General features: G+C 54.8%; 2 protein-coding genes across 2 annotated transcripts; one reads left to right on the top strand and one right to left on the bottom strand.

Annotated features, from left to right (window-relative positions):
* Positions 1 to 37: 37 nt before the first annotated feature.
* H310_00729 (hypothetical protein) lies at positions 38 to 14,088 on the top strand. Its single transcript, XM_008863608.1, has 7 exons — positions 38 to 7,000; positions 7,048 to 8,462; positions 8,508 to 9,188; positions 9,239 to 9,562; positions 9,616 to 10,011; positions 10,057 to 12,046; positions 12,115 to 14,088. The coding sequence occupies exons 1-7, from the start codon at positions 94 to 96 to the stop codon at positions 14,052 to 14,054; spliced, it is 13,653 nt and encodes a 4,550-aa protein (XP_008861830.1). The 5' UTR covers positions 38 to 93; the 3' UTR covers positions 14,055 to 14,088.
* Positions 14,065 to 14,759, bottom strand: H310_00730 (methionine-R-sulfoxide reductase). The gene has a single exon (XM_008863609.1). The coding sequence runs from the start codon at positions 14,748 to 14,750 to the stop codon at positions 14,175 to 14,177; it is 576 nt and encodes a 191-aa protein (XP_008861831.1). The 5' UTR covers positions 14,751 to 14,759; the 3' UTR covers positions 14,065 to 14,174.
* Between the last annotated feature and the right edge of the window lie 154 nt (positions 14,760 to 14,913).

Raw genomic sequence — 14,913 nt, forward strand, 5'->3', positions numbered from 1 at the left:
GACGCGCTGTTCCTTCGAAATTTCATCACTTCCACAAGTGACGAGCCTCATCAAGCCGTGTGAAGCAGAGGTCAGCGCCGCTTCGTTTGCGCGATGAGTGCAAGCAGCTTCGACGAGACTGAAGAGCTTGTCAACTGGATACGAGATCGGATACGTCTGCCGGGGTTCACTCAAGCAAAGTGGACCGCGTCCGACTCGGCATGCGTGAAAGAGTTTGCCGATTCGCTCAACATTCCAGCACTGTTTATCTCGACAAACGCATCGCAAGCACTCCGTGTCGCGATAACAGCGCCCCGAGATGCTACAACGATCATGTACTTCGTCAAGAACGGCCAGGTTAGTGTGAAACCCACGACAGCAGTTGCAACCCTTCAGTTTGGCACAATCCATGGCGAGGGCATTTCGTCGTTGCTTCAGTTGATGAACACGTTCTATATGCAACGATTGCAGCAAGAAAAGTCATGGCCCGAGAGTATCCAGAAAGAGTTCACCGCCCAGTTCTATCGGTTCATGTCAAGCCTCACTGAGACAGTGAGCCGAGGGTGCGGCAAGACCGTGTTGTACTTGCCACCAATTGCGCTGGACAAGGCCAATTACAAGGACAAAGACTTACTGCAACAACTCGAGTCCACTGTAATCCACTGGACGCGGCAGATCAAGGAAGTAGTGAATAATCAGGACAACGCGCACGACGCCGAGGGCGCGGGGCCGCTCGAAGAAATCAAGTTCTGGGAACATCGCACGGAAGATCTGTCCGGTATTACGGACCAATTGAACCGTCCAGGCGTCAAGGAAATCGTGGATATCCTGAGCTTGGCCAAGTCGTCGTACTTGCAGCCTTTTGAAACATTAAGCCAGATCATCAAGCAGGGGTCGTTTGAGGCAAACGACAACTTACGGTTTCTCAAAAAGCTGTGTCCAATTTGTGAACAAATGGCAGGCGCGAGTCCGTATGAGATTCCGTCGCTCTTGCCCAAGCTCCTGAATTCAATCCGCCTCATTTGGATGTACTCGCGGTTCTACAACACGGAGGACCGAATCACGAGCTTGCTGCGAAAAGTGAGCAACGAAATCATCTCCGTGTGCTGCAAGACAATCTCGCTCCAAAACATCTTCAACGGGGATGTCGAAGGCAGCATCCGCAACTTGGAAGAAACCATCGAGTGCGGTGTCGCGTGGAAGACAATATATTACAACGTCGCCAAGTCGGTGAATACTGCGTCGGATGCGTCGACCCAGCTCAAGTGGAAGTTCGACGACACGAGCATCTTTGCCCAGGTCGACGCGTTTGTCCAACGATGCCGCGAGCTCCTCGAAGTGTGCGAGGGGCAGATCCAGTTTGCGCGCAAAGGAAAAGGCAGCAGTAGCTTGCCGTGCTTCGGCGGGAACCGGGGCCAAGAGATCGTCAAGTCGCTCATGGGAATCGAGACGCAGTTTGAGGGTCACATCGACCGCCTTCGCAAGCTCGACTACGATATCCTGGACGTCAAGATAACGTTTTGGCACAGCGATTTCAACGTATTCAAGAACGGCGTGAAAGATCTCGAAGCGATGACGCAGAACGTGATCAACGCCGCGTTCGACTCGGTGTCGACGATTGCGGCAGGGTGCGACTTGCTGCAAGCGTTCCAAACGATTTCGAAGCGAGAGGCCATTCGCCGCTGCATTGAAAAACGCACGATCGACGTGTACGGGATGTTCAAGGCCCAAGTCGTGACCGTGCGCAACTTGTTTGAAAAGAACAAAACGTCGCCTCCGCTCTCGACGACAGAGCCACAGTACGCGGGCTCGGCGCTATGGGCCCGTGGGTTGCAGCTTCGAGTCAAGGAAGACTTGCATCGGTTGTCACTTTTGACGTCGCTTCCCCCTGGCGCGGTCGAGTTCGACGAAGCCCAAGCCCAATTCGATGGTCTCAAAGCCGTTCTCCACGACTACATTCAAAAAAAGTACAACGACTGGATCGAAGAACTGAATTCGCTCGGGACCACCAACTTGAACTCGCGGTTGGAAAACCCCTTGATGACCAAGAACAGCACAGGAACGGACATGACAACGCCTGCGGCACCAGCGCCAAACGGTGCAAACGCCGGGGGAGCGACCGGTGGAGCCGTCGCCCAGGGTGCTGTACCTGCTAGCACCGCAGCCCCCAACGCGCCAGCCGTGATTATCGATGCCAATAATGCCGACAAACTCCTCGGACGATCGAAGAAAGGGTTTTTGCACTGCAATTTCGACCGGCCGCTGCTCCAACTGTTTGCTGAAGTGCACTATTGGCAATACTTTAACGGGGAGATTCAGATCCCGTACATTGCGCACGACATTTGCAACCAAAAGGAGCAGCTTCGCGTGCTGCGGGAGCATGTGACCCTCGTTGTACGCGACTACAACCGCATTTTGTACGAGCTGAGCACGACGGAGCGGCGGTTGTTCGATGACATCATTCGAAAGCTCGACCGGCGCATCCAACCTGGACTGGCCAAACTTACGTGGCTATCCAAGGGCGTTGTCGAGTGGTACGTGAACGACTGCCGCAAGCACTGTGAGGCCACGTACCGCATCGTGCGCGAGTTTCAGGAAAACAAAGAAGTGATCGCGTCCAACTGCAAAATGATCGCCGGGCTCATGCACATCTCGATCGAGCGCAACAATGTGTACGACGACGGCGTGTTCGAAGTCAAGCAGGCAGCCCATCGCACCGATATCGAGAAGAAGCTTAAACTCGCGTACGAAAACATCCGCAGCACGATGAGCGCCATGTACTCGCATTTTGCCAGCGGACCTGGTGATGTCCAGCGCGAGTGGACGCGGTTCGTCGAACGCGCTGACAAGACCCTCGAGGACTCGCTGCGCCAGTCCGTCAAGAAATCCCTTCAAGAACTGAGCAAAGCCATCAACGGCGATGCGAAAACGGACCCGCATCCGCTTTTCCGAGTCCACGTGATCTTGGAAGAAGGCAAAGTCGAGTTCAATCCTCTCATGGTCAACTTGACTCAAATGGTCAACACGGCGGCCAAGGAGATATTCAACGTGATCAGTGTTGTGCCGCGGCTGACGGCGACCGTGAACGGCCGCGACGACCCTGCACCCACTGTGCCATCCACCGTTGCATCGAAAGCCGTAGACAGCGGGGACCCCACGTCGCCGCTCCCGCCTTCGTCCACCAACTTGGCGAGCACCAATACGTTTCATCAGTCCATTTTCAACGACGAAGAGATACTAAAAGTCCTCGTCCACATCATGAACGGGATGTCGGCAAGTGCCACGGAGCTCCAAAAGTACTTGGGGTACTGGGATAAGTACAAGCTGCTCTGGAACCAAGACAAGCAAGCGTTTATTCGTCGATACGCCAAGGCGAACCGACCGCTGCAGCAGTTCCGCGTCGACATTGAGCGGTACCGTGAGCAGCAAGTGAGCATCCAGAACGAAGACCTGACAAACACCATCAACTTTATTCAAATCGACACGCATTTTCTCAAGGCGAGTCTGGTTGACCACACCGTGCAATGGATCGGCAAACTCACGGGACTGCTCAACCAAACTGCATCCGACGAGCTCAAAGCGCTGATCAAAATGATGAAAGAAAATACCAAGCGGTTGCAAGTCAAGCCGACCAACTTGGACCATCTTGGCGAAAGCATCGGGCTGCTCCAGGAAATTAAGGACTCAGCCCCGACGGTCGAGGCCCAGTTCGAGCCCCTTCAGCTCAAGTACGACTTGCTCGCCGAGTTTGACGTGCAGATCACGGACGATGAAACGCGGGACCTCCAAAGCTTGCGGCCGCAATGGGAAGCATACGAAGTGATGATGGTCGACGCGAATACGATGCTCCAAAAATGCAAAATCAGTATGAAGCAATCGCTACAGGACAACGTGGCCGAGCTGAGCAACCACATGATCGACCTCCGCAACGAAGCCGTGTCGACGTTGCCGTATTCCGACCAAACGCAAGACTCTGCGACCGCCCATGCCATTCTCCTCGATTTTGAAAAGAAGATGGAGGCGACTCGAGCACGCCAGGCCGTTCTGAAGAAAGGCCTGGATATCTTTGGCATTGACGAAACTATGAACGACGGGTTCCTTCAAACAGAAAAGGAACTCGAGCTGCTCCAGCAAATCTGGGCGTTCTACGACGAGTGGGAGTCGGTGTGGAGCTCGTGGAAGGGAAATGTGTTTGGCGAGTTGGAAGTCGACACGATGGAAACGACGGCGGCCCAGTTTTTCAAAAAGATCACCAAGTTTGGCAAAGACATGAAGGAATGGGCGATCTGGAGTTCCATGAAGGAAAAGATCGACCAGTTCCGCGCGACATTGCCGCTCATTCAGGACCTCAAGAACGAAGCGCTGCGGCCGCGTCACTGGGCCCAGCTCAAGGAAGAGATGGACAAGTCGTTCGATGCCGACTCCAAGTGTTTTACCCTCGAAAAGGTGTTTTCGCTCGGGTTTCACTTGCACGCCGAGTTTATTTCCAACATGTCGAGCAACGCGAGCAAGGAACTGTCGATCGAGCAAGCGCTCGACGGGATCGAGACCCGGTGGAACTCAATTGACGTTGACATTGTCGAGTACAAGTCGGTCTACTTTAAAGTGCGGTCCGCTGAAGACCTTTTCACGGCCCTCGAGGACGACCAGGTCCAGCTGTCCACGATGAAGGCGTCGCCGTTCTTTGAATCGTTCTCGACCAAGTTGTTGTATTGGGAGAAGGCGCTGTCTCACGTGTCGGAAGTGATTGAGACTCTTCTTGGCGTCCAACGGTGCTGGATCTACTTGGAGAGCATCTTCATGGCGTCCGAAGACATTCGAAAGCAACTGCCGCTAGAGAGCACTCTGTTTGACGAAGTAAACACGGCGTACTGCTCCGTGACGTCCGGGATGGCCCACGCGAAGAACGCGTTGAAGGCAACGCACTTGCCGAGCACTCTCGACACGCTCAACGAAATGCAGGATAAGCTCGACCGGATCCAAAAGTGCCTCGACCAGTACCTCGAAACGAAGCGCATGATGTTTCCGCGATTCTATTTCCTCTCAAACGACGACTTGCTCGAGATCTTGGGCCATCAGAAAGACCCAGACCAAGTGCAAAAACACATCAAAAAGTGCTTTGAAGCTATCAAGTCGCTCTACTTGCTGTATCCTGGCACGCGCAACAACCTGACGTTTGAGGCCGCGGGCATGAACTCCCCCGACGGCGAGCAAGTGCTCTTCAACAGCAACGTTGTTGTGGCGGGAGCCGTCGAAGGATGGCTCCTGCGCGTCGAAAGCGCCATGATTGCGTCGCTTGAGAAACTCTTTGCTGCGTGCCTCGTGGCGTACCGCGGGAAAAAGGAAAAGTGGATCAAAGAATTTCCGGGCCAGTTGCTCATCACGTGCGGTCAGACCGCGTGGACAAACGAGTGCATCAAAGCCCTGAACGAAGTCGCAAAAGGCGAAAAAAAAGCCATGAAAACACTCAAGAAGAAATGGATATCGTACTTGAACAAACTCGCCGACATGGTCCGTGGGCAGCTCACATCGATCGAACGCAAGAAGATCGTGGCGCTCATCACAATCGAGATTCACTCTCGTGACGTAATCGACCGCCTAGTCAAACAAAACTGCAAGTCGACCAACGACTTTGAATGGCTGATGCAGCTCCGGTTCTACTTTAACAAAGACTTGGGCGAAAACGGGATCTGCGAAGTCAAACAAACGGTCACGTGCTTGCAGTACTCGTACGAGTACCAGGGCAACAACGGGCGCCTTGTCATCACGCCGCTCACGGATCGATGTGTGCTCACGATGACGACGGCACTGCATTTGAACCGTGGGGGGAATCCCCTCGGGCCTGCCGGGACGGGGAAGACCGAAACGGTGAAGGATCTCGGAAAAAACTTGGCCAAGTACGTGATTGTGTTCAACTGCAGTGACGGCCTCGACTACAAATCTGTCGGGCGCATGTTTTCGGGGCTCGTCCAGTCAGGTGGCTGGGGCTGCTTTGACGAGTTCAACCGAATTGAGATCGAAGTGCTGTCGGTCGTCGCGCAGCAGGTGCTTACCATCATGCAGGCGCTCACGATGAAGCTACCTGAGTTCATGTTTCTCGGCACTGTGATCAAATGCAACCACAACATGGGAATCTTCATCACGATGAACCCGGGGTATGCCGGCCGCACGGAACTCCCCGACAACTTGAAGGCGCTCATGCGGCCGTGCGCAATGATGGTGCCCGACCTCGCGCTCATTGCCGAAGTCATGCTGCAAGCCGAAGGATTCCGCGACGCCAAAGTCTTGGCCAAAAAGACCACGACGTTGTATGGGCTCATGATCCAGCAGCTGAGCAAGCAAGATCACTACGATTTCGGCCTTCGGTCGCTCAAAGCTGTGCTCAACATGGCTGGAGCATTAAAGCGTGAAGACCACAACATGCAAGAGGAACACATTCTTCTGCGGGCCCTTCGTGACATGAACGCTCCAAAGTTTGTCAAAGAAGACGCGGCTCTGTTCAAGCTGTTGCTCGGGGACCTCTTCCCGTCCATCGAGTTGGCCATTCCCGAGTACGGCGCGCTCCAAGCGGCCATCCAGAATGAGCTGACGGCCCAGGGACTCCAGTTGCATCCGACGATTCTGTTCAAGACGATTCAAATGTACGAATCGCAGGCGACGCGCCATTGTAACATGATCGTCGGCCAGACGATGGCCGGCAAGTCGACAGTGTGGAAAACCCTCCAAGCTGCCAAGTCACAACTGGCGAAAGAAGGCGTGGCTGGCTACAACACTGTCCGCGTCCAGGTTCTAAACCCCAAGTCGATTTCGCTCAACGAGATTTACGGCGTGTACGATTTGTCTACGTTCGAGTGGATCGATGGCATCCTGAGTGCCATCTTTCGCACCTTGGCGAGTGACGAAAAGCCCGACGAGAAATGGATCATGCTCGACGGACCTGTCGACACCCTCTGGATTGAAAGCATGAACAGCGTCATGGACGACAACAAGGTGCTGACCCTCATCAACGGCGATCGAATTGGTATGGTGGCGCTTCCCACAGTTCAGAATGCTCACGATGCCTCGTAGGTATGAGTCCATCGATGGCGCTGCTGTTTGAAGTCCAGGATTTGTCCGTGGCGTCACCTGCCACGGTTAGTCGAGCGGGGATGGTCTACATGGATGTCGAGGATTTGGGATGGCGGCCGTATGTCAAGACTTGGCTCGCCAAGACAATCACCGACCAGGACGAACGAGACATCCTGAACGCGTTGTTTGAGAAGTACATGACCAAGGTGCTCCATTTCCGCGCGTCCGAGGTCACGGAGCTCATTCCCGTGTCCGAATTCAATGGCGTGAAGTCGTTTTGCAACTTGTACACTGTCCTCGCGACCAAGGACAACGGCGTGGATCGTGCACTCGGCACGGACGTGTTTGGGCCGATGATTGAAAGGTGGTTCCTCTTTTGCCTGACATGGAGCGTGATGGGGGCGGCCAACGAAGAAGGTCGTGCGCGATTTGACGCGTGCATTCGCGAAATTGACACGATCTACCCACCCGTAAAGACCATTTACGAGTTCTTCGTCGATGCCAAGGGTCGCGAACTCAAGCTGTGGGACGAGCGATTGCCCCCCGCGTATCGCATCCTGCCTGGCACACCGTTTTACAAAATCATGGTACCAACTGTCGACACGCTTCGATACGGGTTCTTGCTCCAGACTCTCGTCATGGGTGGCTTACATGCGCTTATCGTGGGCGACACGGGGGTTGGGAAAACGTCGATCATCCAAAAGGAGCTGGAAGGGCTCCATGACAACTACCAACGCCTCGTGATGAACTTTTCCAGCGCCACATCGAGCAGCACGACGCAAGACGTGATTGAAAACGTCATGGAAAAGCGATCGATGAATCGGTTTGGTCCGATCGGGGGCAAGAAGCTCATCACGTTCGTGGACGACATGAATATGCCAGCAAAGGACGAGTTTGGGTCCCAGCCTCCGCTCGAGTTGCTCCGCCAGTGGGTAGACTACGGTTGTTGGTACGACCGAAAGAAGCAAACGCTCAAGTACTTTGTCGACATGCAACTCGTGGCGTCGATGGGCCCGCCCGGCGGCGGTCGATCCGTCATTTCGTCTCGCTTCCAAAGTCGGTTCAACTTGATCAACATGACGTTCCCGGAAGGCACGCAGCTACGTCGGATCTTTGAAACGATGCTCGTGCCCAAGCTAAGCGAGTTCGACGACGAAATTAAGCCGCTGGGGGTCCCTCTCGTGTCTGCCACGATCCAAATCTACCAAGCCGTCGAAACCAACTTCCTCCCGACGCCCCAAAACTGCCACTACTTATTCAACCTGCGCGACATGGCCAAGGTCGTCGCGGGCCTCCTCGTTGCGGATAAGCACATCATCACGAGTCGAGACTGCATGCTCCGCATGTGGGTCCACGAGTGCCTACGAACGTTTTCCGATCGCTTGACGGGCGCGCAGGACCGCGACACGTTCAAAGTACGACGTCATGACGACTCTGACGCGACTCTGACCGATTTCTAGGCAAAGATCGATGAAATTCTGTCCTCTTCATTCCAAACTGAGTGGTCCCGCTTGCTCGGATCACACCCGGAGACTCTCAAGGAAAACGGCCCACTCTTTAGCGGCATCATGACTCCGTTGGAGGACGACTCGTCTCTGCTCAAATACGACGAAGTCGACGACGTCACGGCACTGAAGCGGCTCGTCGAAGATCAACTGGATAACTACAACGTCGAGCCGGGCTTGGTTCCAATGGATCTCGTCCTCTTTGGGGATGCCCTCATGCACTTGCTACGGATCTTCCGACAGCTAACAACCGCACGTGGGAGCTTGCTCTTGGTTGGCGTGGGCGGGAGCGGGCGCCAGTCTCTGACCCGGCTCGCATCGTTTGTGGCGGGATGCGATCTGTTTCAAATTGAAGTGACCAAGAACTACCGCCCGATGGACTTTCACGAAGACATGAAGAAGCTGTACACGAGCGCCGGCATCAACGGGAAGCGGACCACGTTCTTGTTCAGCGACACCCAGATCAAGAGCGAAAGCTTTATCGAGGACATCAACAACATTCTCAGCAGCGGGGAAATCCCAGGGCTGTACGAAAAAGACGAAATCAACGGGATCCTCGAAGCAATTCGGCCAAAGGTACGGGCGCAAGGTGTCAAAGAAACCAAGGACAGCATGTGGACGTTTTTCATCAACGAGGTATGCATGAGTCGACCGTTCTTCTGGCCGCCGCCTGAACGGGTTGGTAGGTCCGAAGAAACCTGCATATCGTGCTTGCGCTGAGCCCGATCGGCAAAGGGTTCCGCAACCGTGTGAGACAGTATCCATCACTCGTCAACAACACAACGATCGACTGGTTTGACGAGTGGCCCATCGATGCGTTGCAGGAGGTCGGGATGAAGTTCTTGGAAGAAAAGCGAGTGGCGACCCCGTCGCAGCGACCCAAGATCTCGGCCGTCTTTGCCGTTATCCACAGCAGCGTCGTATTGGCGTCGTCGCAAATGCTCGCTTCCATGAAGCGATACAACTACGTGACCCCCACAAACTATCTCGCCTTGGTCAAGGGCTATGTGGTCCGTTCGCGTTGTTGGAGATCGCGCGGCACTCACGACGCCATGTTGCGTAGGAACTGCTGCTTGAAAAGAGCAGCTCGATCGCTGACTCCCGCGATAAGCTCAAGAACGGGCTGGCCAAACTAGAGGAATCGCGCGCCCAAGTGGAGCAAATGTCGATTCAGTTGGAACAGCGCAAGATCGTGGTTGCCCAAAAGAACAAGGACTGCAGTGACTTGCTCGTGATCATTGTCAGCGAGCGACGCGTAGCCGATGAACAACGCAAGCAAGTCGAAGCGGAAAGCGAGCGCATTCTCAAGGAAGAGATCGAGACCAAGAAAATCGCCGATGACGCGCAAACTGACTTGGACGAAGCGTTGCCGGCGCTGGCCAAGGCAATGGCGGAAGTCGAGCTGCTCGACAAGAAGTCGATCGCTGAAGTCAAGGTGTATTCGCAGCCTCCTGAAGCAGTACGTGTGTGTGTCGAATCAGCGTGATTCGAAATGAAATTTTAGGTCAGTTTGGTCATGTGTGGGGTCATGGTTCTTTTCGGCCTCCCTCCCACGTGGGCGCAGGCCAAGGTCAAGATGAACGACGTCAATTTCCTCACACAAATCAAAACGTTCGACAAGGACTCGATTCGCGACAAGACCTTGCTCGCCCTGAAAAAGTTTACGTCCAAGGAAATGTTCAAGTCAGAAACAGTAAAAAAGGTGTCGAGCGCCGCGGGAGCGCTTTGTTCGTGGGTGCTGGCTATGGAAGTGTATTCGGGTGTGTTTCGCCTTGTGGCACCGAAGCGAGAAGTCCTCAAAAAATCGCAACAAGCGCTCGCGATCAAGCAGCGCGACTTGCAAACGGCAAAGACCAAACTCCAGGAAGTCATTGAGAAGGTCGAAGCGCTCAAGAAGCAGTACGACGACAGCGTCAGTGAAAAGAACGCGCTGCGCGAGGAAGCAGAGGTCCTCGAGCTCAAGTTGAGCCGCGCAACGCAGCTCGTGTCCGGTCTGTCTGGCGAACGCGAGCGCTGGCAAACGTCGATTGCGACGAAAGACGCGTCCCTGCTCAATGTCGTCGGCGACGCTTTGGTCGCCGCTGCCTTCTTGTCGTATGCGGGGCCGTTCGATTCGCTGTTTCGATCATCGCTTCTCGACACATGGAGCAACCGCGTACAGCAACAAGCGCTGCCCACGTCGCCGGGGTTCCAGTTCACCGACTTTCTCGCCGACCCGACGGACGTGCGCCATTGGAACGCACATGGACTCCCTCGTGACAACTTGTCCACGGAGAACGGCGTCGTCACGATTCGAGGCAAGCGGTGGCCGCTCATGATCGATCCCCAAGGGCAAGCAAACAAGTGGATCAAGTCGTTGGAAGGGTCGAAATTGGACGTGGTGGACCCCATGATGAAGGACTTTTTGCGCAAGTTGGAAAACGCTATTCGATTTGGCACGGCAGTGTTGATGCAAGACATCCAAGAGGAACTTGACCCGTCGCTGGAGCCGATCCTGAACAAAAGCATCGTCAAGGTCGGGAACCGCGAAATCCTTCGCATCGGGGACAAAGAGCTCGACTACAACCGAGACTTTCGATTCTACTTGACGACGAAGCTGCACAATCCACACTACACGCCAGAAGTGTCGACAAAGACGACGATTGTCAACTTTGTCGTCAAGGAACAGGGGCTCGAGGCGCAGCTCCTGGGTACAGTCGTCCAAATGGAGGAGCCAGCGCTAGAAGAGCAAAAGTCGGAGCTTGTCGTCAAAGTTGCCGCAGCCAAGCGAAAACTCGTCGACTTGGAAAACGAGATTTTACGGCTTCTGTCAAATGCCAAGGGCAGTTTGCTCGACGACGAATCGCTCGTCAACACGTTGAACGCGTCCAAAGTGACGTCGGAGGAAGTGAGTTCGCAACTCGTGATATCAGAAGAGACAGAAAAGAAAATCGACGCGGCGCGCATGGGATATGTGGCTGTGGCAGTCCGGTCGTCGACACTCTACTTTGTGCTGAACGACATGACCAAAGTCGACCCGATGTACCAGTTCTCGCTCGATTCGTACGTGGACCTGTTCAAGGAATCGATTGCCAAGAGTCGGTCGTCCCGCCAAACGCTGACGCTGACGGACGACCTGAGCGAGCGCATCAACGCGATTAACGATTACCATACGTACGCCGTGTACGCGTACGCGTGCCGCGGCCTATTTGAGCGCCACAAGCTGCTCTTTTCGTTTCAAATGTGCATCCGCGTCATGCAAAGCATGAACAAGGTCCCCATGGACGAATACGAATTTCTCCTCAAAGGCGGCAACCTCCTTGGCCATGACGAACGCGTCAACAACCCTGTCAGCGACTTTTGCGCCGAGCCCGTGTGGATGTCTGTCGTGGATTTGAATCGCATGAGTCGTTTTCAAGGCCTCGTTTCGTCGTTTGAGCAGGCGGGCAAATCCTGGAAGGCATGGTTCCAGAGCAGCATGCCCGAAGTCGAAGCGCTGCCAGGTGATTGGGAAGGTGCGCTTCACCCGATCACTCTCGATCGAGAAACCCGTGGAATGATCCTGAGTCCATGCTCTGCCTAGGCAAGTGCAACGAGCTCCAGCGGATGATTCTCCTGCGCGTGCTGCGCCCGGATCGCGTGACGATCCAAGCGGCAAAGTTTGTCTCGACAAACCTCGGACCACAGTTTGTCGACCCGCCACCATTCGACCTGCGTGCGATATACGAAAACTCGACGTTCAAGACGCCGCTCATCTTTGTGTTGTCCCCGGGGGTAGACCCGACAAACAACTTGATGGCGTTGGCAGAAGTCCTCGGGAAGAAGGTCGAGAACTGCGCACTTGGCCAAGGGCAAAGTCAGTTTGCCGAAGCCATGCTTGCCCGCGGGCTGGAGGCCGGGAACTGGGTCTTCTTGGCCAACTGCCACTTGATGTTGAGTTGGGCACCGACGCTGGAGAAGCTCATCGACAACTTTTGCGCGTCGCCGAATGTCAACCCGACCTTTCGGCTCTGGCTCACATCGGACCCGAATCCCAAGTTTCCCATCGCGATCCTTCAACGCGGCATCAAAATGACGACTGAGCCGCCGCGCGGCCTTCGTGCCAACTTGCTTCGGCTCTACAACACTGTCACTGTCGACCGCTTCCAGCGGTGCAAGCAAGCGAAAAAGTACAAGCGGCTCCTGTTTTGCCTGTGCTGGTTCCATGCACTACTCCTCGAGCGGCGCAAGTTTAACAACCTGGGGTGGAACATTCCGTACGACTTTAATGAGTCGGACTTTGCCATTTCGGAGGACGTGCTTGCCATCTACTTGGACGAATACGAAGACACCCCGTGGGAGGCTCTCAAGTACTTGATCGCTCAGGCAAACTACGGTGGGCGGGTGACGGACGACTGGGATCGCCGCCTTATGCTCGTGTATGTGGGCCAGTTCTTCTGCGAGGACATTCTCGAGCTGGACCAGGCCCCCCTGGCGGACTCGCCCGAGTATTTTGTCCCTGAAGACGGCGATTTGCAAAGTTACGGAGACTTTATTCGAAATTTACCACTCGAGGACCCCCCCGCCGCGTTCGGGCAGCACTCGAATGCTCAAATTGCATCCCAAATCGACAACGGCCGAGAGCTCTTGGGAACTATCCTTGGGCTGCAAGCGATGGGCGCGACCGAAGGCGGCAAAGGCAATGACGAAAAGATTATGGGCGTGTTGTCGAATCTGAAAGAAAAGGTGCCCGACGTGTTCGACTTGCCCAACGTCAAGCTGAACCTGCAGACGCGCAGCGACCCTGACGCCCTGAAGACAGTCTTGATGCAGGAATTGGAGCGGTACAACAAACTGCTAGGCGCGATCAAGAGCCAGCTGATCGCGTTGGAGAAAGGCATGCAAGGGATGGTGGTCATCACACCCGAACTGGAAGCGGTGTACAATGCGATGCTGATCGGCGCGGTCCCGAAAGCATGGGGCTTTTGCTATCCCTCGTTGAAACCTCTCGGTAGCTGGACACAGGAGCTCGAGCTCCGAATCCACCAGATGCGACACTGGGCCAACACGGCGCAGCCCGTCGTGTTTTGGCTGTCGGGGTTTACATACCCCACGGGATTCCTCACAGCGCTGCTCCAAACCGCGGCCCGGAAAAACGGCGTGTCCATCGACTCGCTCAATTGGGAATTTTTGATCATCAACCAGCATGAAGACTCGATCGTGGTCGGCCCGAAAGACGGCGCGTACGTCAAGGGGCTGTTCCTAGAAGGCGCCCGGTGGGACTTTGAGCATGATTGCTTGGCCGAGCCGAACCCGATGGACTTGTACTGCAACATGCCGATGATTCACTTCAAGCCCGTCGAGACCAAAAAGAAAGCATCCAAGGGAACGTATAGCTGCCCGCTGTACATGTACCCCATTCGCACGGGTACGCGCGAACGGCCATCGTTCATGATCGCCGTCGATCTCAAGTGTGGCGCTGGCAAGTCCCCCGACGTCTGGACCAAACGTGGCACAGCCATGTTGTTGTCGTTGAGCACGTAGACGCTGTAATTGAGCCAGATCATCTTTGTTTCCATCGTGCTCGAATGCCGCATCGTCGCCGACGACTTCATGGTCCCCATGGTCAATTGGCAACGCACAGTGAACTCCATTGATGAGTGGTTAAGGGTCGTCACGGTGCGACGACTCGAAGTCTAACGAGAGCGAGTTCACGCAATGCCTGACATTTGTGGGGGTGGGAAACCCTTCGTTGCGGAAGATGTGACCTAAGTGGCCGCCGCATGAAGCACACACGATTTCAGTTCGATGGCCATCGGCGTCTGGGATTTCTTTCACCGCATGGGGAACGGCGTCGAAGAATGCGGGCCATCCACATCCTGCGTCAAACTTGTGCTCTGACGTGTACAGCGGCGAGCCGCACCCACCGCAAGTATACACACCTGTCTCTGTGTGCTTATCATACACCCCCGTGCCAGGGTACTCTGTGTCTTTGAGGCGCAGGATGCGAAATCGAGCTGGAGAGAGCTTCCGTTGCCAGTCCGCTTCAGTCATTGCAAGCGTCTCTTTGGAAGACAGCATGCGGCATGCTTGGATTGCCGAACCATGCGAAGCGACTCGAGCAGCGCGTCCAGCCATCGGCACCACGGACAGGAGCAACGACGCCTTGCCAATGCGACGGATCATTTTTGTGCGGCGGCGGAAGAATGTGCTGTTCACCAAAATGCACACAATCCACATGAATATGCGTGAAGTTATGAGAAGTAGTAGCAAACACGTCATTTATTTATTTAGTTGCGTAAATGATCCATCGTTCAGAGCCCACCAAATCCATTTGATTGGCTATATTGTAAGTTCGAATCGGGTTTCCTGCATATCTCGATATCTGTACGTATGCTTTTTT

Source organism: Aphanomyces invadans (assembly GCF_000520115.1).
Source record: "Aphanomyces invadans strain NJM9701 unplaced genomic scaffold supercont1.1, whole genome shotgun sequence".
NCBI classification, from domain to species: Eukaryota; Oomycota; class Saprolegniomycetes; order Saprolegniales; family Verrucalvaceae; genus Aphanomyces; species Aphanomyces invadans.